This window comes from Genypterus blacodes, unplaced genomic scaffold, assembly GCF_046128005.1.
Source record: "Genypterus blacodes isolate CSIRO-AG114 ecotype Tasmania unplaced genomic scaffold, CSIRO-AGI_Gbla_v1 ptg000157l_1, whole genome shotgun sequence".
In the NCBI taxonomy this organism is placed as follows: Eukaryota; Metazoa; Chordata; class Actinopteri; order Ophidiiformes; family Ophidiidae; genus Genypterus; species Genypterus blacodes.
In genome coordinates, this window is record NW_027466958.1 from 107,501 (window position 1) to 130,840 (window position 23,340).

General features: G+C 45.4%; 3 protein-coding genes across 5 annotated transcripts in view; all 3 read left to right on the top strand.

The window, feature by feature from the left end:
• Window positions 1-7,331, top strand: part of LOC143013589 (zeta-sarcoglycan-like) — a 99,280-nt gene extending 91,949 nt beyond the window's left edge. Inside the window, exon 7 of the mRNA XM_076167264.1 lies at window positions 4,846-7,331. Within this exon, the coding sequence (XP_076023379.1) occupies window positions 4,846-5,052 (207 nt within the window). The 3' untranslated portion in view covers window positions 5,053-7,331. The remainder of the gene's footprint in view (window positions 1-4,845) is intronic.
• A 1,475-nt stretch (window positions 7,332-8,806) lies between these two features.
• Window positions 8,807-17,039, top strand: LOC143013584 (uncharacterized). 2 transcript variants are annotated; one of them, XM_076167255.1, is made up of 11 exons: window positions 8,807-8,951; window positions 9,154-9,483; window positions 9,576-9,767; window positions 13,121-13,216; window positions 13,297-13,325; window positions 13,935-14,024; window positions 14,244-14,833; window positions 15,023-15,352; window positions 15,445-15,636; window positions 16,161-16,256; window positions 16,337-17,039. In XM_076167255.1, the coding sequence occupies exons 7-11, from the start codon at window positions 14,611-14,613 to the stop codon at window positions 16,450-16,452; spliced, it is 957 nt and encodes a 318-aa protein (XP_076023370.1). In that variant the 5' UTR covers window positions 8,807-8,951; window positions 9,154-9,483; window positions 9,576-9,767; window positions 13,121-13,216; window positions 13,297-13,325; window positions 13,935-14,024; window positions 14,244-14,610; the 3' UTR covers window positions 16,453-17,039. The 2 variants fall into 2 exon arrangements, with proteins under 2 accessions (XP_076023370.1, XP_076023369.1); XM_076167254.1 differs by lacking the exons at window positions 15,445-15,636; window positions 16,161-16,256; window positions 16,337-17,039 and adding an exon at window positions 10,248-10,340 and having other exon boundaries at window positions 15,023-15,145.
• Window positions 17,040-17,588: 549 nt separating this feature from the next.
• LOC143013582 (uncharacterized) lies at window positions 17,589-23,101 on the top strand. Of its 2 annotated transcripts, XM_076167252.1 has the most exons (12): window positions 17,589-17,893; window positions 18,083-18,412; window positions 18,505-18,693; window positions 19,218-19,313; window positions 19,394-19,422; window positions 20,032-20,121; window positions 20,341-20,966; window positions 21,165-21,494; window positions 21,587-21,778; window positions 22,039-22,134; window positions 22,226-22,254; window positions 22,802-23,101. In XM_076167252.1, exons 7-12 carry the CDS (start codon window positions 20,744-20,746, stop codon window positions 23,066-23,068), a joined length of 1,137 nt encoding a protein of 378 aa, XP_076023367.1. In that variant the 5' UTR covers window positions 17,589-17,893; window positions 18,083-18,412; window positions 18,505-18,693; window positions 19,218-19,313; window positions 19,394-19,422; window positions 20,032-20,121; window positions 20,341-20,743; the 3' UTR covers window positions 23,069-23,101. The 2 variants fall into 2 exon arrangements, with proteins under 2 accessions (XP_076023367.1, XP_076023368.1); XM_076167253.1 differs by lacking the exons at window positions 19,218-19,313; window positions 19,394-19,422; window positions 20,032-20,121; ... (1 more) ...; window positions 21,165-21,494; window positions 21,587-21,778.
• The last annotated feature ends 239 nt before the right edge of the window (window positions 23,102-23,340 follow it).

A 23,340-nucleotide genomic window follows, 5' to 3' on the forward strand; every position in this document is an offset into this window, starting at 1 on the left:
CCGAATTACCCACTTTGTTTTGGTTTGGTGCGAAGTAAAAGCCACAAAACGCCGCCCGTCTGTAATCCCCCTCCGCTCGCCTTCAACCCTGCCTGCATTAAGTAAGCTGCTGAAAAAAACACCTACATGCAGCACATCCCTAAAAACCAGAGGCTTATCCAAACAGCATTCCTCTGCACGGCCGCTGACACCATCAAATGAACGGAGAGGAGCGGATGATGGGAGGAGGAGCGGATGAGGAGGAGGAGGAGGAGGAGGAGGGGGGCTAGCAGAAAATAGATGTTTCTGTCGATTTTGTAAGACAAAATAAAGGCTTGCGGGACAGCGAGGCTTAAAGCCAAATCAATGTTGTCAGCAGCTGGCACTTAAGAAGAGGGAGCCATTAAAGTTTAAAAAGTTTGGAAAGCGGCGCTGGAATTAAGGCCAAATGGGTTAAGAGGTAGGAGAGCGCGAGCCTCCATTAAAATCAAAGCCAAGGAGAGCTGACAGATCCGCTCAGGGCTCCTGCACTCCTGATCAACTCCCTCTCTCTCTTTCCTTACCTCCTACACTCTCTCTCCTCCTCCTGTTTGCTCGCTCCTTCACCCCGTCTCTTTGTTTCTTTGCTCCTCTGTCTTTCTCTCGTACGTTCCCCCTCCATATGCATTTAATGAAAATGCTTCTTTTATTTATAGGAGAGATGAAAATGAAGTCACCGAAGTCACAAATGCGTATGAAATCCCACCGTATAGATGATTGTGTTGTCGTTGGGTTTGCGTTCAAACATGGAGAGGAAAGTCTAAACGACATAATCAAGTGGCATTCGAGAGCGCAGCTAATCCATACATACATACACACACATACACTCATACGCCCTGACAGACTGGTGCGTCGTCAGCGCTTTGTTCCTCGGGGGAGAAATAAAAGATTAGAAAAATAAACACTCGAGACGAAGACAATGAGGCGCGTTTTTTAAGAAGCATGGAGGCTGAAGGCAGGAAAGACTTCCAGCTGCAGTGGCACTTATGATGTATATATCTGATCCCATTAAGAGCCCCAGACAGCGTGAGATGAGCGGGGAGTAATGCCTCATAAAGTGATTTTAAGGAAGTGCTGCTTTCAGGAGTCTCTCTTTTTTTTTTGTCTGATATTTCATTTAATTCCTTACCTGAAAACTGAATCTGCTCGGCTTCAGCTCACCAGGCAATATCTTCCTTTACACATAACATCCTTACAGTGCTGTGACAGCGAGCTAGATCTGTGTGTTCTTCTACACTAACTATACGTTTCCCCTTATTCTTTGTGACACTTATGAGACCAGAGCAAGAGGCGTAGAATCAAAGAAACCCAAGGCAGCACATTTTTATCTAGAAATATATTATAAATAGGTTGAAACCGATTTTCCAACTCATTTCCCTGCTTAGAATAAACTTTTTCATTCTCATTTCTCTCCCCCGTCGAGCTTTACATCTTCTTGCACCATCAACAGGTTATCAGTCTATGACGGGACTAATGCATAGAGACACACAGATGCTTACCAACAGGCCGCTTCCTGCTTCCAACAACAACAATTCCAGAAACGCCTCGACTATGTGACGGATTAAACCCGAGGAAATCAATATCAGAAACGGGGATCCCTAAAAATGCTGCACCTTACATTTGGTCTTGGTTTGTTTTGTCTCCGCCTCGTTCCTGAGCAGGCGTTAGGTTACGTCACACACTCTGTTGAGATGTCGCAGTGACACGCCGTCGCATTTTGGTAAAATAATAAGTACTCGCGTTCTAGTCGTGTTGCTCCAAGGGGTGAAATTAGTTTAACGACAGAAACTTTGAACAGAGTTGTGTTACCATGGAGTTTTATTGTTTGTTGACACAATGCGGGAGCTTATTAAGATGCTGTAGCCTGGAGGTGCTGTCAGGCCGGTACGGACGAGGGGGGGGGGGGCTTCTTGTTGTGATACCTGCGGGTACGGCGGGTGACTGGTGAAGTCAATTACAATCCTGGCAAGGGGTAACTTCCTGTCCTTAACCTCACCACAAACACACACAGTGCTCTCATTCGCCTTCCCACTTCCTCCCAAAATCAGTTTTCATCCTCCAGTCTGCATCCACGGTGTGTGAGATTTCTCGAAGGTGAAATAATTTGAGAAACGGATCAGTCTGTGTGTGTGTGTGTTGGTGTGTGTGTTCATGTTTATGTGCTGTGATGTACTGCACACATGCATCTGTTTGTGTCTCTTCTATTCGCTATTTGCACAAATGTGTTCTGCATTTGGCAATTGTTTTATTATGTTTGCATTTCACTTCCTGGTCTACGCCTGTAAGCATGTTCTGTGTGTGTGTGTGTGTGTGTGTACCACAGAGTACACTGATATTGCTTTATGTCCCCGCTACATCAGGGTTCCTTCAGTCTCAGTCTGTCTCCAGCCTCTGTCATCTAGTCCGTTGTCAGCTCCCATTCCCACGTCTGTCCGTTGTACAGGCCTAATGGTGTGTGTAATACACTCAGATAGCTTCACAACCGCCCACCTATTTGTGTTGTTAGTGTTTGTGTGTGTGTGTGTGTGTGTGTGTGTGCGTTGCACATTTCAGTGTGAGGGAATGGGAGAAAGGAGAGTGGGAGTCAAGGTGAGGTGAGGTGTGTGTGTGTGTGTGTGTGTGTGTGTGTGTGTGTGTGTGTGTGTGTGTGTGTGTGTGTGTGTGTGTGTGTGTGTGTGTGTGTGTGTGTGTGTGTGTGTGTGTGTGTTTCCCTTCTTTCTGGTGAAATTGGACTTTTATTGTCGTTTCAACCTCTCTCTCATCATTCTTTCCAAAAACCAAAAGGACCTAATGGGACCTCAACTTGGTCCCAGGTCCACACTTTGCCCTCCCCTTCAGTTCTGACACACTGCTGCACGAGGACAAGTTAGTCTAAAACCGTCTGACCAGACTGTGGTGCTGTTACTTAGAACTACTAAGAATACTGAGGTGTACACATCCTCACACCCTCACACTCACATACTCACAACATAACACTTTCATTTACAACGTGTCAGCACTTATCTGACCCTAAGCTACAAGAAATGACTTCCACTCCTCTCTTTCCACCTCCCTCGTCTCTCCACCTCCCTCCATCTCCTGTCACCTCTCTCACTCCTCCCTTCCTTGACATCTCATCATCAGTATCCCCCCATCTCTCCTTTGTACATCCATCACAACTCCTTGCTCTTCCTTTCCTCTCCACTTCCCCTGGTTCGTTGTTGCGATGTCCCCAGCGTTGTGGGAGAGATACCAGAAATTTCCTCGGCATTACCTCACACAAACACATGTGCCCAGGTGCATTTTGGGTTTTTGTTGCTATGGCAAAGAAGCTGTTGGAATTAGATCTGGGTGATGTTGCCAAGCGTGACTGAGCGGTTCGGCAGGAGCCCAGGCAGCTTTTATTGGAGAGCTGTAGAGAAGGTGACAGGTGCGCACCAGGGACCTGTTAGAGGCATTTAAAGATGTAGTGCAGCGTTTTCATCTGCCTGTCGTATTCATCGTTCAAGAGCTCATAAAATAGCTTGTTGTCGTTGTTACCATTTCTCATTAGAGCCAATAGGCGTGACAGGCTAATGAGATAACTTCAGCGGCTCCAAGGACTGAAACTCACAATAATGCTCAGCTTGTTGGAAAAACTGGAGCCATTTTATTCAGTTGTTTTATTCAATGCAGGGGATTTTGAAAGTTTGGGATGTGGGATCAACAATCAGATTACTTGTTCCTATAGCGATTGAGCCTCCCACTAGGATGGAATTCATTCGGCCATTCTCCATATTCCCTTTTCTGTACTAATGTTCAAAGTCTCAGAACCATACTTGGTCCAACCCTCTATCTCCGACAGGCAAAACTGTTTTGTTGATTCGCTACAGAGCCATACGTACAAAATTTGTCGGATTCCGCCAATCTCTGACTTTACACACATTGCGTGATTGCATTCTGAGGCGAGTCCTCCCAGTGAAGGAATGCGTTCATGTCTTTGAGGTTCCCATGCCTGAATAAATGGATTTACAGTCCCAAATTCAAGGTGGAAGCAAACATTGATTTGCCCCAATTTCAATCCCAATAAGGTGAACTCATGACGTTTGAGAGTATTTACCTCACCGACCTGCTGTATCCTCGTCTGTGGGCTCATTATGTCTAAAAACAACAGGTACCCAAGGTAGAAACAACACAGATGCACACTTACACATTTAACTATCTTAACTTGCGAAAAGAAAAACAACAATCTGGCTCAAAATATTCATTTTTGCTGTATTTATCTTATTCTTACCGTCTGCTTCACCTCTTGTCCTTTTATCTCTGAGTCCCTTCATCTTTTCTTCTGTGCCTGAGCCACAGACTGTCGCGCTTTTCTATTCGCCTGTCTTGCCCTCTTCCTCTCTACTTTGTTCCCTCCCACTCTGCCTCTTCATCAAAAGAGACCCCTTCTAAATAGAAATTCCCTCTCTGTCTTAGTAGATCTTTCCTGATGCCAACACCAGATGAGCAGTGAGAGTAAAGTCGTCCCCCACGGCACTGCGCTCGCTCTTTCTCTTCATCCCGCAACCACATTTCTCCTTCAACCTAGTTTATGTTGTCACTAAAACATAACTTTCCCTCCATCATTCTTTCTGTGGATTATGTTAGGGGCCAGGACCGTCCACCAGTGCTCAGGCCCCCATAGCATTAACGCCACCATCTTTTTCTGTCACATTCATTTTCTTGTTTTATGTCTCAGTTTATTGTGTCCTTCTTTTCTTTTTCCCTACCTTCCCTCTCAGTGTCTCTGTGGTCTTTTGGACTTCTTGCCAGCACATTCACTGCTCTCTGATTGATGTTTTCTGACTCTTTTTCTCTGCCTCACAGATCTTTCTAGACGCTAACACCATCAGGCTGGGCAGCATTCCCCTTGGCAGTGCCGTGGACCCCCTGGAGGGGGCGCCGGCAGGCACCACATACACCAAACAGACTGTGTACGAGCTTTGTTCCTGCGCGAACGGCAAGCTGTACCTCTCCCCGGCCGAGAAAGGCTCGACCTGCCAAACCACCAGTAACTTTTGTCTGTGGAGCTGAAAGTGGGAGGCTGACAGACACCAGGGACAACCGGACCATTGGAGTTTGAAGCTAATGCTAGCCAACAGACCGAACGAACGTGGATTATGGCATGGGGGGAAGTTCACCCCAGCTACCACACCGATGGCAAGGAGATAATGTCTGTTAATGAATCAAATGAAGTGGATTACAGCCCTGCAGGAAGCTAATGCTTGCTAACAGACCAAATCAAGGTGGACTGTAGCTTGCTGTAACGTTGCCCCAAGCTAACGGACTAAATAAACATGGACTAGAGCTTTGCTGGAAGATGATGCCAGCTCACAGACCAAATTATTATGGATTGGTCAGTAGCTAATACTAGATAAAAATGATGGATGAGCGCCGACAACTGACAACCGAAAATCGACGACTCCCAAACATGGATGGACTCTAGGTTAGCGTGATGCAGCACCAGCTTGAGAAGCCGTAGCACATGGTGGTCTCTCCGGGGGACTCCCGTTGTCGTCGCCATTGTTGAATCGTTGCAGCCGTGATGGTTTCCAGAAAGCTGCAGGGATTTGGTTTGGGTTTTTGTATGCGCACCGTATGACCAAAATATCCTGGAAGCCGTATGCCCGCGTGCTCCAGGATGAACAGATACAGATTTTGGACTGCAAACTAGCCTAGCGGGGTGCTAACTTAGTGGATAACAGATGGTTTTATGAATGATACTGGTTTAGTCTAGTGGGAGGCTAAAGTGAGCTAATGGACCAATCTATACCAGAAAGGCCTTCCCCCTCCTCCCCCCTCGATTCTCTCGCCCTACACTTTGACTTTTGACCTTCCATATCAACCTGCACTAACTTCCCTAATCCATAAGATCCCAGTGCAAACAAGTATACTCCAATATTGCATTATCTTAATATTCACCAGCTTTTCCGTTTCCCCATTTCCCCCTTCATTCCCACTTTGGTCCTTTTGTTGTTATGTTCTCAGATTTTTCAATCTCTAATTTCCTTTTGTGGCACTTATTTAGACTTCCTTCTGTTCAGATTAAATCTTTTTTCAGTTGTTATCTCTTTCCTCCCTTTTCCCCCTCAGTGTCTCTGTAATCCCTTATCTTCCTGTATTTTGCCGCTGCTCTCTTTTATCTTCATTCCACGCTCCACTTATTCTCTTCCGTCTGTCCGCTTCCTTCCACCAGACTAGTTTCAAGAAAATCAAAGGACACGGTTCTCTTCATTGCGCTCGTTAAAGACCATCACAGCAGCACCGAGTGGAAGCTTCTGTTTCTGTTCCCTCATCTTTAGGTTTCGGTTTCTCAGCCCCCTTTGCGCTTTTTCTCTTGGCCAACGAAACATCTACAAAGGGAAAATACAAACGAAAGAAAAAGAAATCTAATCAGATCAAGCGCATTATGTTAGCAGGAGAAAAGCACCCGAGTGTAGCAGCCGGTGAGCCTGAGTAGTCTTGTTACAGGGTTTTGCACGTCTTCCTCTCTCTTCCTCTTACTGAGGTCTGCTCCTTTCTGTTCATTCTTCACCACATCTTTTGCTACAGTGCTTTCATGATTTCCTTTCCTGTCTTCTCACCAGTTTGACACATCCTCTTCCCCTCTAGTTTAATTTTGCTTCCTCTGACACATCTCAACACCCCTTTAGCCTCCTTTGGCCTTTCCAAAACTAAAATGAAATATCAGGAAAAATGAAAACCCTTTCCTCTGCAATCCAGCCACTCCGACGCCACGTTCAAAACGGTCCACAATGTGTGCGTCTTTGCTTATCATTCTCAGACACGGGGATCAGCGTGAATGGCCTCCAATCTGGCTGATTTAGCACCCAGCCACTGCGGCTGCTGCATAACACAGGAAAATCGGTGGATCCATGGAGTGGAAATCCCCCTCAAAGAAACACTGGATGGATTTGTTTGTGTACGTATGGAAGCTGGACGAAGGCCCTGAGGCGTGCTTTCGTTTTCTTTTTTTTTTTCTTTTTTAAAAACAAAGCGATACACAGGTGCCTTTGCTGCTGTTGGTAAAAGCACATCACAGTCTGAACGTTCACACCACACTCAGTGGACCATCTGCAAGTGTCTCCGGACGGACTCTAGTTATCTACCTACCTATCTATCTATCTTATCTATCGTATTATTTTTCTGTCTCCTTCCTCCTCCCTCTTTCTCTCCTGGTTTCGTAGGACCTCTCAGTATATCCAGCTGACAAAGACAATTCAATCCTGGTTCCAAGTTTGATTTTTTTCTGATGTGTTCCCTTATGGTTTTATTCTTGATAATAAAAAAGCACAAATTATGCCATGTATATAACAATACCAATAAAGTAATATTGTTTCTAAACATAGCCTCTGCTGTCTTAAGTTGATATCAATGATTTAATCACCTACTTTTAATCTTTCTAAATATGGAATTACCGTAACTAAGTCAATTTGTGATGAACGTATACATTTGGGCCGTCTGATCTCTGCTCTCTTCCTCACTGCCTCTCTTGCATACTCTCACATCCTCTTTTGTCTTTATTCTCTATCTCTGGTTTCACTGACATTTACACATGAGGGTATAAAGCTTTGTGATAAACAGATGGAAATCTGAAATAGGTGCAATTTGATATTTGTGTAAAAGAGTGAAATCATGAATGTGTGTGTGTGTGTGTGTGTGTGTGTGTGTGTGTGTGTGTGTGTGTGTGTGTGTGTGTGTGTGTGTGTGTGCTCCGTCCAAATTAAAGGGAGGAGCTTTGACGTTTGTAAAGGTGAGTGTGAGCTGATTCTCCTCTGCAGTTCTGTGGATCAGTGGGAGTCGTTATGGGAAAACTCCACATTTACCCATGGCGTCTCTCTGGTGAGTCATGCACTTAAACTCACTGTTACTGACTGCATAAGTAGCACCTCTGAAAAACAATAAACTAGTTTCTAGTTCATAAGGTTTGATTTGAAAACCAGATGAAGAGATGAAAGAACCCCAAACAAAGTGGATTCATATTTATCTGTACATTGTAAAGATGTTGAATGATGAATTTCCTCTGTAACTCTTTTTTCAGACGTGTCCCGTTTAGCTCTGAGTGTGGTGGTGCTGAGGCTGCAGAGAGAAACGGGTCGTGTTGGGTTCACATGATCCAACTGGAACAAACATATGGAACATAGAATCTGATGTAAGATATCTTTGTAGAAGTCCATGTTCTACAATGAGGTCATGGCCAAAGCAAAGCCTAGAGAAGCTGCACTAAAGAACAGAATAACAATAACAAATACAGGAGAAGGTTTAAATGTAGCCTTCAGTAAACTCCAGATGTCAGAGGCTCAGACATACATGTGCATGTGTGCGGGGGAGAAGATCGGCTTACAGACGTGCAGCTTGAGGTTATAGATGGTAAGTTAATGCTTTACATTTTATTTCAACTTAACTGCATCTTTCAGTTGTAATCAAACCACATATTGACTTTTTTTTTACCGGGTGACAAATAAACTGCCCCCTTCTTTCATCCATTAATATTTCATTTGTGGTTTCTCAGCTGCTGGAGTTTCGCCCAATTATTACTTGATGATTGATTGATTGATTGATTGATTGATTGATTGATTGATTGATTGATTCTATGTGTAATCACGACATGTCCCACATAATAGTTCTGATAAATGGCAATTATTTTTAGGTACAAGTATTTGTCATTTTCTGTACGAACCAGGGAAAGACCATCTCCACCTATGATCCAATGTTACACACCAAGATGGAAGCTGTTAAATCGACAGCAAATCAGAAGCAACTCAAAGCTTAAGGGCCTGGACCAACAGCGGTGTGTCACAGGAAAGGGAGGAGCTGTGATGAGAGTGAAGAGAGGGAAGTTAAAGAGAATGATGTGTTTGGCACAAGTGATTCTCCTCTGAACCTCCATGCCACAATGACTAAACTCTGCATGTCCCTTTGTCTTCTCTCTGGTGAGTTTCTGCTCTCTGTCCCCTGCTGTTATGTGTTTACTTGTACATAAATGCTGTTACTGAGAAACATAATAACCTTTGTTTATCTACATATGTACTGTATGTTTACTGTATTTGAGAGATTGTAAATAAAGTCCCAGGGCTTGAGCCAGATCACTTGTGTAATATAGTGTAATAGTGCAAATGTGTGTTTCCTGTTTAGCTCTGAGTGTGGTGGTGATGATGCTGCAGACAGAACGAGGTCATGTTGGGCAAGATCTGACTTTCACATGCTCCAACTGGAACAATGGGATGAACGTAACATCTCATGTGAAGTATTTTTGTCGAGGTCCATGTCATAACAGAGACGTCATCGTCAAAGCAGAGCCTGGGGAAACTAAAGAGAAGAACAGAATCAGCATAACTAATACAGGACAAAGTTTATCTGTAACCTTCACTAAACTCGAGATGAAAGACGCGAAGACGTACATGTGTGGACTGAAGAGATATTTCAAGGATTCTCTTATAGAAGTAGAGCTTGAGGTTATAGATGGTAAGTTGATGCTTTACATTTGATTTCAACTTTGCTGCATCTGTCGGTTGTAATCAAAGCAAATATCGATTGTTTTGTCTGTTATTTATCAGCTGTGACTCCAACACCAAAGACGACTCCCAAATCCACCACTGTTGGGTCCATGACCTCAGTGAGCGGATCCATTAAGACTCTGAGTGACTCAGACAATATGACCCACACGTTTACGCCAAGAACCAACAGCTCTGTGCAGACGCCCACTGCATCAGGAGCAAGAGGAGGAGGAGGAAGAGGAGGAGGAGCTGGTACGGCTCTCATCTAACTTTAACATCTATTTAAATGATAAGCTACATTACAGAATAGGTGTGATGATGCAACTAGATTAAGATACTTTATTCTAGTCATTTTGCATGCAATTCACAGCAATCTCACACAATTGAAATTTGTCTTGCACCCCCTACATATCACACACACAAACACATGCATTACAGAGGGGGTGCAGGGCAGCCATTCTTCGGCGCCCGTGGAGCAGTTGGGGGTTCGGTGCTTTGCTCAGGGGCACCTCGGCAGTGCCCTGGAGGCAAACTGGCCACTCACCAGCTACCAGTCCACTTACTTGGTCCATAGGGAATTTGAACCACAACCCTCCGGTTCCCAAGCTGAATCCCTATAGACTGAGCTACTGCTGCCCCAGATTGTGTTCCCTTATGTTAGACCTCTATATCACACATATCTAGTTGTACAGCTCTCAGTTTCATGGTATTTACATGTCTGTCATTTATCAGCTGTGACTCCAACAACAAAGAGGACTCCCAAATCCACCACCGTTGGGTCGGCGAAGCCCACTGCATCAGGAGCAGCAGGAGGAGGAGGAGCTGGTAATGCTCTCATCTCACTTTAACATCTATTTGAATGATAAACTCCATTACAGGATAGATTACATTACATTACATTACGATCATTTAGCAGATGCTTTTATCCAAAGCGACTTACAATAAGTGTGTTCAACAAAGGTAGATAAAAGAACTTCAGGTCACAAGAAATCGTAAGCGCATTTCCTTCCTAAACCAACAGCTAAGAGCATAACTAGAGCTAGAGTAGAAGTGCAATAAGTTAGGTACTATGATGAATGAGAAAAAAAGGACAGATTGGAAATGAAAGATTAGAAAACAAGAGCATCAGAAGAGCTAGGACAGAGTAGGTGATGTCCTAAGAGGGAGGATCCGGGTAGTGTTTCTTGAAGAGATGGGTCTTCAGCCTGCGGCGAAAGATGGGCAGCGACTCCGCTGTCCTGACATCAGTCGGGAGATCATTCCACCACTGAGGTGCCAGAACAGAGAAAAGCTGTGACCGCATCGATCGCAAGCAGGGGCCGCTGAGCGCCGGGGCAGCCAGTCGCCTGGAGGCAGCAGAGCGAAGTGGTCGGCCGGGGGTGTAGGGCTTGACCATAGCCTGGAGGTATGAAGGAGCTGTTCCTTTCACTGCCCTGTAGGCTAGCACCAGAGTTTTAAACTGGATGCGAGCAGCTACGGGGAGCCAGTGTAGAGAACGGAGAAGGCAAGTTGTGTGGGAGAACTTGGGAAGGTTGAACACCAGACGAGCAGCAGCTTTCTGGACGAGCTCCAGAGGTCTGATGGCGGAAGCCGGGGCGCCAGCAAGGAGGGAGTTGCAGTAGTCCAGGCGGGAGATGACAAGAGCCTGGATCAGCACCTGCGCTGCCTTGTCGGTGAGGAAGGGACGAATCCTCCGGATGTTGTAGAGGAGGAATCTGCAGGAACGCGTCACCGAAGCGATGTTTGCCGAGAACGACAGTTGGTCGTCCAGGGTCACACCCAGATTCCTCGCGGTCCGAGTAGACGTCACCACGGAGTCATCTATGGTGATGGCCAGGTCTCGGTGCGGGCAGCCCTTCCCTGGGAGAAACACCATCTCAGTCTTGTCCAGGTTGAGCTTCAGGTGGTGCTTCGACATCCACCCCGAGATGTCTGCCAGGCAAGCAGCGATGCGCGTCTCCACTTGGGCGTCAGAAGGAGGAAACGACAGAATCAGCTGGGTGTCATCAGCATAGCAGTGGTAGGAGAAGTTATGGGAGTGGATAACCGAACCAAGAGATGTTGTGTAGAGGGAGAAAAGAAGAGGGCCCAAGACCGAACCTTGCGGAACCCCAGTGGTGAGCCTACGTGGCTTCGAAACAGAACCTCTCAGTGTTACCTGGTAGGAGCGACCTGTCAGGTAGGACGCGTATAATGGAGAGCGCAGAGCCAGAGACACCCATTCCCTCAAGGGTAGAGAGAAGGATCTGGTGGTTCACGGTGTCGAATGCTGCAGACAGGTCCAGGAGAATCAGGACAGAGGAGAGAGAGTTCGCTCTAGCAGTTTGGAGTGACTCGGTCACTGCCAGGAGGGCCGTCTCGGTCGAGGGGCCCACCTTGAAGCCGGACTGGTGGGGGTCCAAAAGGTTGTTCTGGTGGAGGTACAGGGACAGTTGATTGAAGACAGCACGTTCAAGAGTTTTAGATAGGAAGGGTAGAAGGGATACCGGTCTGTAGTTCTTGATGTCTGAAGGGTCAAGAGTTGGTTTCTTTAGAAGCGGAGTGACTCTAGCAGTCTTGAAAGCAGAGGGGAAAGAGCCAGAGGCCAGAGACGTGTTGATGACGTGGGTCAGGTAGGGAAGAAGATCCGGTGCAGCAGACTGAAGGAGAGAGGAGGGGACAGGGTCAAGAGAGCAGGTGGTGGGGCGGCTAGATGTGATGAGCTGGAGGACCTCCTGGGCAGAGAGGGGAGAGAATTGGGACAGAGAGGGAGTTGGGGAGGGAGATGATGGAGAGGGTGGTAGAGACAGGACTGCTGGCGGATGATGGAACGAGGATCGGATGTCGTTGACCTTCTTGTCGAAGAAGTTGGCGAAATCGTCTGGGAGGAGAAAGGAGGAAGGAGGAGGGGGTGGGGGTTGGAGAAGGGATGAGAAAGTTTGAAAGAGTTTTTTGGGGTTGGAAGCAGAGGTTTGAATTTTCGTGCAGAAGAAGGCAGCTTTAGCAGCAGAGAGAGAGGAGGAGAAAGAGGAAAGTAGCGATTGGAAGGCATGAAGGTCCTCCAGGAGTTTGCCGTTCCTCCATTTGCGCCCAGCCGCTCTCAAGCTCCGTCTCTGAGTGCGCACCGAGTCCGACAACCAAGGGGCCGGTGGAGTTGGGCGTGCAGGCCTGGAGATAAGGGGGCAGAGATTGTCCAGAGAGGAGGACAAGGTAGAGAGGAGAAGATCAGTGGCAGTGTCAGGGGAGAGAAGAGAAAAAGATTCAGGGGCAGGGAGAGCAGAGAGAACAGAAGAGGAGAGATCAGTGGGGATGGGAGAGCGTAGATTGGGACGAGAAGAGATTATGCGGGTGGGGGGAGATTGGGTGGGTGGGGAGGAGAGGGAGAGAGTGAAGGACATGAATTAGTGGTCAGAGAGATGTAGAGGAGTGACAGAGAAGTCAGCGCTAGAACAGTGCGTTGCATCATCACATAGATGTGATGATGCAACTAGATTGTGTTCCCTTATGTTAGACCTCTATATCACACATATCTAGTTGTACAGCTCTCAGTTTCATGGTATTTACAGAGTGTGAGCTTACAGCAAAGTGTAAACACCACAGGACTCAGACGATGCTCTTCTGTTTAGGTATTTCACCATTTTCCATTGTGGGCTTGATTGTCATGGTAGTAATTCTGATGGTCCACCTGACACTCATGAAGTATCTGAAGAGGAAATCACACAGTAAGAACAAACACACAGATGTGACCCTGGTCATCCACCCTCTGTCATCCAGATGAACAGATCTCCATTTTGTTTTGCAGTGGACGCCCCAGGAGAGGAGGCAGGACAGGTGGGTTATGAGATTTATGTGTCCTTACTGGTTGATCTTGTACAAACAGGAAGCTTGAGCTATCTTCATTTGCCTCAGGCAATGTAAGTTTCCTCCTGCTCACTCATTCATTTCCTCTTTTACTCGCCTTTACTGTATTAAGTCGCAGCAGATAAACCAAAATGGCCTCTGAAAAGTCTTTTGGCAGAGAGAACACTTGCTGCTGTTCCCCTGTAACAGGAGGTTTGTTATCCTCTCCCCCACTGTGCCACTTTGGGCTCATTCAGCTGTCGCAGACCCGTGTTAAAGTGTTTAAGATCTCAGACAGAATGTCCAGTCAGAGCCGGTCAGAGGGGCAGGCTGACCCTCCTCATATACCAGAGTGATGACATTCAGCACAGGGATGTGTTCAGTGTTCAATCCTTTCAGCTTCATCAGTGTGAGGCGCTCACACCATCAGTCAGAGCTGTGAAAGTCTGCTTCTCCTTTTGCACATTTAAATAAGATCAGAAAATGTAGAAGCTCTTCTCACTGCAGCGAGACGTCCATCAGTCACGTCTGAGCCTGAATACAAATAAAAACAGACTCAGCTTAGCTTGATAACTTACTGTAAATATGTTTCATTCCCAGAGTGGAGATTCAGATGGAGCGGATGAAACCCTGCCATCATTCACTGAAGATCAGGATCCAGACTACAGCACCGTCACGTTCACCGTCAGAGTACGGAGCTCTATGAAACTAGATTACAACCATTACGGACTGATTGATTGATTGATGCACGATGTAATCACAACATGTCCCACGTTACAGTGTTGATAAATGTCTATTATAATTATTATTAGTCAATGATTTGTCATCTTCTGTCCAGACGAGGTCCTGACCCTCCACATGAGATCCAGTTTGACTCTTTAACATGAAATATTCTGTTTGTTTTCTCAGATGGCTGATCTGCAGTCGACCCTTCAAAGTGTAAAGATGCTAAACACAGAGGCAGTTTACATGGTGTCCTACCAAGCAGGATGCTGTTCAACCAACGCACAAACACGCACACACGCACGCACACACACTGCAAACCAAGAGCTGGTTAACATGAACAAGCACGTAGATAGTTATTGAACAGTGTGTGTGTGTGTGTGTGTGTGTGTGTGTGTGTGTGTGTGTGTGTGAGGGGAAGTGGATTGTGTCAGCGGTAAAGTCAAACAAAAACTTCTATTCATACGTTTAAACCATTTTTGTATTAACATTCAAAAACATTTAACAAAATAAATCAAACCAAACCCTCCCAGTGAATCTTCTGACGTGTTTCATGAAGCCGATGACAACAGAGTTCAGCTCGCTTCAATCGGATCAGAAACATCTCAAAGCTTTAGGGCCTGGACCAACAGCGGTGTGTCACAGGAAAGGGAGGAGCTGTGATGAGAGTGAAGAGAAGGAAGTTAAAGAGAATGATGTGTTTGGCACAAGTGATTCTCCTCTGAACCTCCATGCCACAATGACTAAACTCTGCATGTCCCTTTGTCTTCTCTCTGGTGAGTTTCTGCTTTCTGTCCCCTGCTGTCATTTGCTTACTATACATAATAATACATAATAACCTATGTATATCTACATATGTACTGTATGTTTACTGTATATGAGAGATTGTAAACAAAGTCCCAGGGCTTGAGCCAGATCACTTGTGTAATATAGTGTAATAGTGCAAATGTGTGTTTCCTGTTTAGCTCTGAGTGTGGTGGTGATGATGCTGCAGAGAGAACGAGGTCATGTTGGGCAAAATCTGACTTTCACATGCTCCAAGTGGTACAATGGGATGGATATGAAAAGTCATGTGAAGTATCTTTGTCGAAGTCCATGTAAGGACGAAGACGTCATCGTCAAAGCAAAGCTTGGGGAGACTAAGAGGAAGGACAGAATCAGCATAACTAATACAGGACAAAGTTTATCTGTAACCTTCACTGATCTCCAGATGAAAGATGCTAAGACGTACATGTGTGGACTGGAGAGATTATTCAAGGATTCTCTTATAGAAGTAGAGCTTGAGGTTATAGATGGTAAGTTGATGCTTTACATTTGATTTCAACTTTGCTGCATCTGTCGGTTGTAATCAAAGCAAATATCGATTGTTTTGTCTGTTATTTATCAGCTGTGACTCCAACACCAAAGACGACTCCCAAATCCACCACTGTTGGGTCCATGACCTCAGTGAGCGGATCCATTAAGACTCTGAGTGACTCAGACAATATGACCCACACGTTTACGCAAAGAACCAACAGCTCTGTGCAGACACCCACTGCATCAGGAGCAGGAGGAGGAGGAGGAAGAGGAGGAGGAGCTGGTACGGCTCTCATCTAACTTTAACATCTATTTAAATGATAAGCTACATTACAGAATAGGTGTGATGATGCAACTAGATTAAGATACTTTATTCTAGTCATTTTGCATGCAATTCACAGCAATTACACACAATTGAAATTTGTCTTGCACCCCCTACATATCACACACACAAACACATGCATTACAGAGGGGGTGCAGGGCAGCCATTCTTCGGCGCCCGTGGAGCAGTTGGGGGTTCGGTGCTTTGCTCAGGGGCACCTCGGCAGTGCCCTGGAGGCAAACTGGCCACTCACCAGCTACCAGTCCACTTACTTGGTCCGTACGGGATTTGAACCGCAACCCTCCGGTTCCCAAGCTGAATCCCTATGGACTGAGCTACTGCTGCCCCAGATTGTGTTCCTTTATGTTAGACCTCTATATCACACATATCTAGTTGTACAGCTCTCAGTTTCATGGTATTTACAGAGTGTGAGCTTACAGCAAAGTGTAAACACCACAGGACTCAGACGATGCTCTTCTGTTTAGGTATTTCACCATTTTCCATTGTGGGCTTGATTGTCATGGTAGTAATTCTGATGGTCCACCTGACACTCATGAAGTATCTGAAGAGGAAATCACACAGTAAGAACAAACACACAGATGTGACCCTGGTCATCCACCCTCTGTCATCCAGATGAACAGATCTCCATTTTGTTTTGCAGTGGACTCCCCAGGAGAGGAGGCAGGACAGGTGGGTTATGAGATTTATGTGTCCTTTCTGGTTGATCTTGTACAAACAGGAAGCTTGAGCTATCTTCATTTGCCTCAGGCGATGTAAGTTTCCTCCTGCTCACTCATTCATTTCCTCTTTTACTCGCCTTTACTGTATTAAGTCGCAGCAGATAAACCAAAATGGCCTCTGAAAAGTCTTTTGGCAGAGAGAACACTTGCTGCTGTTCTCCTGTAACAGGAGGTTTGTTATCCTCTCCCCCGCTGTGCCACTTTGGGCTCATTCAGCTGTCGCAGACCCGTGTTAAAGTGTTTAAGATCTCAGACAGAATGTCCAGTCAGAGCCGGTCAGAGGGGCAGGCTGACCCTCCTCATATACCAGAGTGATGACATTCAGCACAGGGATGTGTTCAGTGTTCAATCCTTTCAGCTTCATCAGTGTGAGGCGCTCACACCATCAGTCAGAGCTGTGAAAGTCTGCTTCTCCTTTTGCACATTTAAATAAGATCAGAAAATGTAGAAGCTCTTCTCACTGCAGCGAGACGTCCATCAGTCACGTCTGAGCCTGAATACAAATAAAAACAGACTCAGCTCAGCTTGATAACTTACTGTAAATATGTTTCATTCCCAGAGTGGAGATTCAGATGGAGTGGATGAAACCCTGCCATCATTCACTGAAGATCAGGATCCAGACTACAGCACCGTCAAGTTCACCGTCAGAGTACGGAGCTCTATGAAACTAGATTACAACCATTACTGACTGATTGATTGATTGATGCTCGATGTAATCACAACATGTCCCATGTTACAATGTTGATAAATGTCTATTATAATTATTATTAGTCAATGATTTGTCATCTTCTGTCCAGACGAGGTCCTGACCCTCCACATGAGATCCAGTTTGACTCTTTAACATGAAATATTCTGTTTGTTTTCTCAGATGGCTGATCTGCAGTCGACCCTTCAAAGTGTGAAGATGCTGAACACAGAGGCAGTTTACATGGTGTCCTACCAAGCAGGATGCTGTTCAACCAACGCACAAACACACACACGCACACCGCAAACCAAGAGCAAGTTGATAGTTGTTGAACAGTGTGTGTGTGTGTGTGTGTGTGTGTGTGTGTGTGTGTGTGTGTGTGTGTGTGTGTGTGTGTGTGTGTGTGTGTGTGTGTGTGTGTGTGTGTGTGAGGGGAAGTGGATTGTGTCAGCGGTAAAGTCAAACAAAAACTTCTATTCATACGTTTAAACCATTTTTGTATTAACATTCATAAACATTTAACAAAATAAATCAAACCAAACCCTCCCAGTGAATCTTCTGACGTGTTTCATGAAGCCGATGGCAACAGAGTTCAGCTCGCTTCAATCGGATCAGAAACATCTCAAAGCTTTAGGGCCTGGACCAACAGCGGTGTGTCACAGGAAAGGGAGGAGCTGTGATGAGAGTGAAGAGAGGGAAGTTAAAGAGAATAATGTGTTTGGCACAAGTGATTCTCCTCTGAACCTCCATGCCACAATGACTAAACTCTGCATGTCCCTTTGTCTTCTCTCTGGTGAGTTTCTGCTTTCTGTCCCCTGCTGTCATTTGCTTACTATACATAATAATACATAATAACCTATGTATATCTACATATGTACTGTATGTTTACTGTATATGAGAGATTGTAAATAAAGTCCCAGGGCTTGAGCCAGATCACTTGTGTAATATAGTGTAATAGTGCAAATGTGTGTTTCCTGTTTAGCTCTGAGTGTGGTGGTGATGATGCTGCAGAGAGAACGAGGTCATGTTGGGCAAGATCTGACTTTCACATGCTCCAAGTGGTACAATGGGATGGATACGAAAAGTCATGTGAAGTATCTTTGTCGAAGTCCATGTAAGGACGAAGACGTCATCGTCAAAGCAGAGCCTGGGGAAACTAAGAGGAAGGACAGAATCAGCATAACTAATACAGGACAAAGTTTATCTGTAACCTTCACTGATCTCGAGATGAAAGATGCTAAGACGTACATGTGTGGACTGGAGAAATATTTAAAGGATCCTCTTATAAAAGTAGAGCTTGAGGTTATAGATGGTAAGTTGATGCTTTACATTTGATTTCAACTTTGCTGCATCTGTCGGTTGTAATCAAAGCAAATATCGATTGTTTTGTCTGTTATTTATCAGCTGTGACTCCAACACCAAAGACGACTCCCAAATCCACCACTGTTGGGTCCATGACCTCAGTGAGCGGATCCATTAAGACTCTGAGTGACTCAGACAATATGACCCACACGTTTACGCCAAGAACCAACAGCTCTGTGCCGACGCCCACTGCATCAGGAGCAAGAGGAGGAGGAGGAAGAGGAGGAGCTGGTACGGCTCTCATCTAACTTTAACATCTTTTTAAATGATAAGCTACATTACAGAATAGGTGTGATGATGCAACTAGATTAAGATACTTTATTCTAGTCATTTTGCATGCAATTCACAGCAATTACACACAATTGAAATTTGTCTTGCACCCCCTACATATCACACACACAAACACATGCATTACAGAGGGGGTGCAGGGCAGCCATTCTTCGGCGCCCGTGGAGCAGTTGGGGGTTCGGTGCCTTGCTCAGGGGCACCTCGGCAACGCCCTGGAGGCAAACTGGCCACTCACCAGCTACCAGTCCACTTACTTGGTCCGTACGGGATTTGAACCGCAACCCTCCGGTTCCCAAGCTGAATCCCTATGGACTGAGCTACTGCTGCCCCAGATTGTGTTCCCTTATGTTAGACCTCTATATCACACATATCTAGTTGTACAGCTTTCAGTTTCATGGTATTTACAGAGTGTGAGCTTACAGCAAAGTGTAAACACCACAGGACTCAGACGATGCTCTTCTGTTTAGGTATTTCACCATTTTCCATTGTGGGCTTGATTGTCATGGTAGTAATTCTGATGGTCCACCTGACACTCATGAAGTATCTGAAGAGGAAACCACACAGTAAGAACAAACACACACATGTGACCCTGGTCATCCACCCTCTGTCATCCAGATGAACAGATCTCCATTTTGTTTTGCAGTGGACTCCCCAGGAGAGGAGGCAGGACAGGTGGGTTATAAGATTTATGTGTCCTTTCTGGTTGATCTTGTACAAACAGGAAGCTTGAGCTATCTTCATTTGCCTCAGGCGATGTAAGTTTCCTCCTGCTCACTCATTCATTTCCTCTTTTACTCGCCTTTACTGTATTAAGTCGCAGCAGATAAACCAAAATGGCCTCTGAAAAGTCTTTTGGCAGAGAGAACACTTGCTGCTGTTCTCCTGTAACAGGAGGTTTGTTATCCTCTCCCCCACTGTGCCACTTTGGGCTCATTCAGCTGTCGCAGACCCGTGTTAAAGTGTTTAAGATCTCAGACAGAATGTCCAGTCAGAGCCGGTCAGAGGGGCAGGCTGACCCTCCTCATATACCAGAGTGATGACATTCAGCACAGGGATGTGTTCAGTGTTCAATCCTTTCAGCTTCATCAGTGTGAGGCGCTCACACCATCAGTCAGAGCTGTGAAAGTCTGCTTCTCCTTTTGCACATTTAAATAAGATCAGAAAATGTAGAAGCTCTTCTCACTGCAGCGAGACGTCCATCAGTCACGTCTGAGCCTGAATACAAATAAAAACAGACTCAGCTCAGCTTGATAACTTACTGTAAATATGTTTCATTCCCAGAGTGGAGATTCAGATGGAGTGGATGAAACCCTGCCATCATTCACTGAAGATCAGGATCCAGACTACAGCACCGTCACGTTCACCGTCAGAGTACGGAGCTCTATGAAACTAGATTACAACCATTACTGACTGATTGATTGATTGATGCTCGATGTAATCACAACATGTCCCACGTTACAGTGTTGATAAATGTCTATTATAATTATTATTAGTCAATGATTTGTCATCTTCTGTCCAGACGAGGTCCTGACCCTCCACATGAGATCCAGTTTGACTCTTTAACATGAAATATTCTGTTTGTTTTCTCAGATGGCTGATCTGCAGTCGACCCTTCAAAGTGTAAAGATGCTAAACACAGAGGCAGTTTACATGGTGTCCTACCAAGCAGGATGCTGTTCAACCAACACAAAAACACACACACGCACACCGCAAACCAAGAGCAAGTTAACACGAACAAGCACATAGATAGTTGTTGAACAGTGTGTGTGTGTGTGTGTGTGTGCGTGTGTTTGTGTGTGTGTGTGTGTGTGTGTGTGTGTGTGTGTGTGTGTGTGTGTGTGTGTGTGTGTGAGGGGAAGTGGTGTGTGTGTCAGCGGTAAAGTCAAACAAAAACTTCTATTAATACGTTTAAACCATTTTTGTATTAACATTCATAAACATTTAACAAAATAAATCAAACCAAACCCTCCCAGTGAATCTTCTGACGTGTTTCATGAAGCCGATGGCAACAGAGTTCAGCTCGCTTCAATCGGATCAGAAACATCTCAAAGCTTTAGGGCCTGGACCAACAGCGGTGTGTCACAGGAAAGGGAGGAGCTGTGATGAGAGTGAAGAGAGGGAAGTTAAAGAGAATAATGTGTTTGGCACAAGTGATTCTCCTCTGAACCTCCATGCCACAATGACTAAACTCTGCATGTCCCTTTGTCTTCTCTCTGGTGAGTTTCTGCTTTCTCTCCCCTGCTGTTATGTGTTTACTTGTACATAAATGCTGTTACTGAGAAACATAATAACCTTTATCTACATATGTACTGTATGTTTACTGTATACGAGAGATTGTAAACAAAGTCCCAGGGCTTGAGCCAGATCACTTGTGTAATATAGTGTAATAGTGCAAATGTGTGTTTCCTGTTTAGCTCTGAGTGTGGTGGTGATGATGCTGCAGAGAGAACGAGGTCATGTTGGGCAAAATCTGACTTTCACATGCTCCACGTGGTACGATGGGATGGATACGAAAAGTCATGTGAAGTATCTTTGTCGAAGTCCATGTAAGGACGAAGACGTCATCGTCAAAGCAAAGCCTGGGGAAACTAAGGGGAAGGACAGAATCAGCATAACTAATACAGGACAAAGTTTATCTGTAACCTTCAGTGATCTCGAGATGAAAGATGCTAAGACGTACATGTGTGGACTGGAGAGAATATTCAAGGATTCTCTTATAGAAGTAGAGCTTGAGGTTATAGATGGTAAGTTGATGCTTTACATTTGATTTCAACTTTGCTGCATCTGTCGGTTGTAATCAAAGCAAATATCGATTGTTTTGTCTGTTATTTATCAGCTGTGACTCCAACACCAAAGACGACTCCCAAATCCACCACTGTTGGGTCCATGAACTCAGTGAGCGGATCCATTAAGACTCTGAGTGACTCAGACAATATGACCCACACGTTTACGCCAAGAACCAACAGCTCTGTGCCGACGCCCACTGCATCAGGAGCAGGAGGAGGAGGAGGAGGAGGAGGAGGAGCTGGTATGGCTCTCATCTCACCTTTTTAAAAACACCTATTTAAATTTAAATGATTGAAATCTACATTATAGAATAGGCGTGACTCAGGTTGTGTGTTGTTGTTTTTAACCTCTATATCACACATCTAGTTGTACTTCCAGCTCTCAGTTTCATAGTATTTGCAGAGTGTGAGCTTACAGCAGAAGTGTAAACACCACAGGACTCAGACGATGTGAGAGGAAGCAGCTGAGGGTGAAATAAAGCGTTTCTCTCTCTCTGCTCAGGAATTTCACCATTTTTGATTGTGGGCTTGATTGTCATGGTAGCAACTCTGATGGTCCTCGTGACACTCATGAAGTATCTGAAGAGGAAACCACACAGTAAGACACAAGAACAAACATCACCCTCATCACCCCCATCATCATCCACCCTCTGTCATCCAGATTAACAGATCTCCATTTTGTTTTGCAGTGGACTCCCCAGGAGAGGAGGCAGGACAGGTGGGTTATGAGATTTATGTGTCCTTTCTGGTTGATCTTGTACAAACAGGAAGCTTGAGCTATCTTCATTTGCCTCAGGTGACGTAAGTGTCCTCCTGCTCACTCATTCATTTCCTCTTTTACTCGCCTGTACTGTATTGTACGTGGATCAGTCACTGAAATTAAAGTGTAAAGGGCATCGCCCGGCCACAGATGAACTGGACCCTCCACCTCACTCACCCTGCCAGTCAGCGGCTGAGTGAATCTAGGGGCAAAATCGTTAAAGTGTGAACCAAACGCAGGCAGTGTGGTGGCAGACAGGCGTGTGAATATCAACCATTTCCTCTCTGCTCTGATCGGGCGTCCGACACCCAGCAGGCTCGTTCACTCCAAACCACAATGTTTACTTCCTCTCTTAGTGTGACACTACAGAAGCAGAGCAAGAACAAAAAAGGAATGAAGTTGGTGTGTGTTGGTGTGTCCTTGTGAGCCGAATCGTTCATCTGTATTTGGAGTCAGCGCTCATTTTAACGCACATTTTCCTTTTCCCACCTTTTCTCATTTTAAGGATCCTGAATTCGTTGAAATCAGAGAAGAAGAGCGACGAGCTGAGAGTCCGTCATCAATCGTCCAAGCAAACGTCCTCTACAGCACTATTTCCTTACCACAGGAGACTGAGGGCTCCAGTCAAATTTACTCTAATGTACAAACTGTACCTCCCAGAGTCACAGAGAGTAACAACATCTACTCTGCTGTGATGTTACCCAGAGGGCAGCTGGAGCCTTCTGACCCAAACCACGATGAACTCCTCTATTCCTTGGCACAGTTACCATAGGAAGAGATTGATTAAAAATAGACTCCAAATCTCCATGTCTTGTCCATGTCTGCTTTTATTATTTTGTTGTAAGACGATTTACTAAATACATAGCTTGTGTGTGTGTGTGTGTGTGTGTGTGTGTGTGTGTGTGTGTGTGTGTGTGTGTGTGTGTGTGTGTGTGTGTGTGTGTGTGTGTGTGTGTGTGTGTGTGTGTGTGTGTGTGTGTGTGTGTGTGTTGGCTGTTCAGGTTCAGATACCTGTTGCAGGCCCTGACGGCTTCTCACGGTGCA